This window comes from Frankliniella occidentalis, unplaced genomic scaffold, assembly GCF_000697945.3.
Source record: "Frankliniella occidentalis isolate FOCC.00 unplaced genomic scaffold, Focc_3.1 Scaffold226, whole genome shotgun sequence".
Lineage (NCBI taxonomy): Eukaryota > Metazoa > Arthropoda > Insecta > Thysanoptera > Thripidae > Frankliniella > Frankliniella occidentalis.
The window spans coordinates 186,042-187,705 of record NW_026267352.1 but is presented as its reverse complement, the minus strand read 5'-3'; the positions used below and the strand labels follow the sequence as shown (position 1 = coordinate 187,705).

Genomic DNA, 1,664 nt, shown 5'->3' with positions numbered 1-1,664 from the left:
CCACGCCACGCCACGCCACGTCTGACCACGCCCCCCGGTACAGTCGCAGACAGACGCGGGGGCACGCCGACCGTCCCGGCAGAAATCGCGGCTGGCACTAAATGTCGCCAGCGTATCGAGCGTCACGGTAGAACGCTGCCTTTTACAGCGGCGGCCGTCTGAAAGGGAGAAGCGAACGATTCGAAAAGAATGTATAAATAAAGACTGCTGTTTTCGGAATTCGCGGCAGCATTACACCGTCCTGCACTATCCAGACGGCCAGAGACGCGCCGCCGCAGGCGCAGGGCACGGCAGGGCTGTGCCGAGAACAGGTTCAAGTTCGCTGACTCCTCGTGGACGCGGGGGGCCGGGATGGATGGGGGGAGGGGGGGAGGGGGGTTTGCAGCTCCTGCAGCAATGGCGGGCACTGCAACTGCAGCCCCCTCTGCATCGTCCAGGGCAAGGTATATAAGGGAGTGAGCCCGGCCAAGGCCTCATAGTGCTGCGATCCTCCTCAGCCCAGACAACATGAAGACCTGCGTGAGTACCTGCGAGCCCTAGCGAATCGCCTGGCACTCGCCAACTAAAGTGTCATTCTGATTCGGTTTACAGTATTGTGATTCGTTAGGAGCCTCTCCCCCATTGTAATAAATGAGTAAAGCTTTCCGGTAAAGTTGTATGCAGAGGAATGCATAGAATAAGAAAACGGAAGTCACCATCTTAAAGCATAGCGATTTCCGTTTTCTTCTTCCTTGCGCTCTTCTGCATTTCTGCTTTACCGGAATGCTTCATTACGCACCGCACCTGTGCCCTTGTGTGTGCAGGCTATTTTCGAACCCACGAGATGCTGGTTCCCATTAACTTTCCCGAAAAGGCCAACTCTTTGAGGCGCAAACTGAAAGACATCGTGTGTGTTGACAGGTGATTCTCCTGGCGATGGCCGCGGCCTGTGCGGCGTTTCCCCACCCGGGGCCCCCCGCGCCCCCTGGCCCCATGCCCCCGACGCCGCACGCCATGCCGCCCCCCGCGCCCCCGGGCCTTGGCACGGAGATGGGCAAGCAGGGCGCGACGTCGGACCTGAAGGGCGAGGAGGCCCTGTACCTGGCCAGCCCGTACTCGGCGCTCCCCTACCAGCCCTACTCGGCCTACAACATCCGCGCCCCGGGCTACGGCCTGAGCTACGGGGCCATCGGCGGCCTCGGCGGCCTCGGCTACTCGTCGTACGGACTGCAGACCGCCCCCATCTACCCCTACTACTACTAGGGCCTCGGCCAGACAAGATGTGATAGCAACGGCTCTACAAGACTGACTTCATTGGTGCAACGATAGTAAGAAGAATAGCTATTTCCGTAGGAAAAAAAAAACAAAGCAGCTCGCAATGATGAAATAAATTATTTAAGTGTGAACCTGTGTTTTTCATCCATCCCCCCTTAAAATTAAAACTTTACTTAAAAGAAGGAGCAATACAGGGCGTCGTACTGGCTGAAGTAGTTTGGCAGGCACTCGCTCGAAGGTAAATGCGGGGTCGCTGGGGTGATTCACAGGCCGCGCGGGTGCTGTGGTGGGTTTGCCTAACTACTGCAGCCAATTCGACAAATGGGACACCCTGTGCATTACAACGTCCCGGTGCGACCTGGGTGATCCCTCACCCTGCGCCGCAAGTGGAACCGGGGTGGGGTTGGGGG

General features: G+C 58.1%; 1 protein-coding gene across 1 annotated transcript; it reads left to right on the top strand.

Moving 5' to 3' along the window:
* Positions 1-505: 505 nt before the first annotated feature.
* LOC113201987 (protein enabled) lies at positions 506-1,385 on the top strand (the record flags this gene model as incomplete). The annotated part of the gene is given in 2 exon segments (XM_026416013.2): positions 506-519; positions 901-1,385. Coding segments are annotated over 2 exon segments (356 nt in total), but the record flags the coding sequence as incomplete, so codon positions are not given.
* Positions 1,386-1,664: the final 279 nt, after the last annotated feature.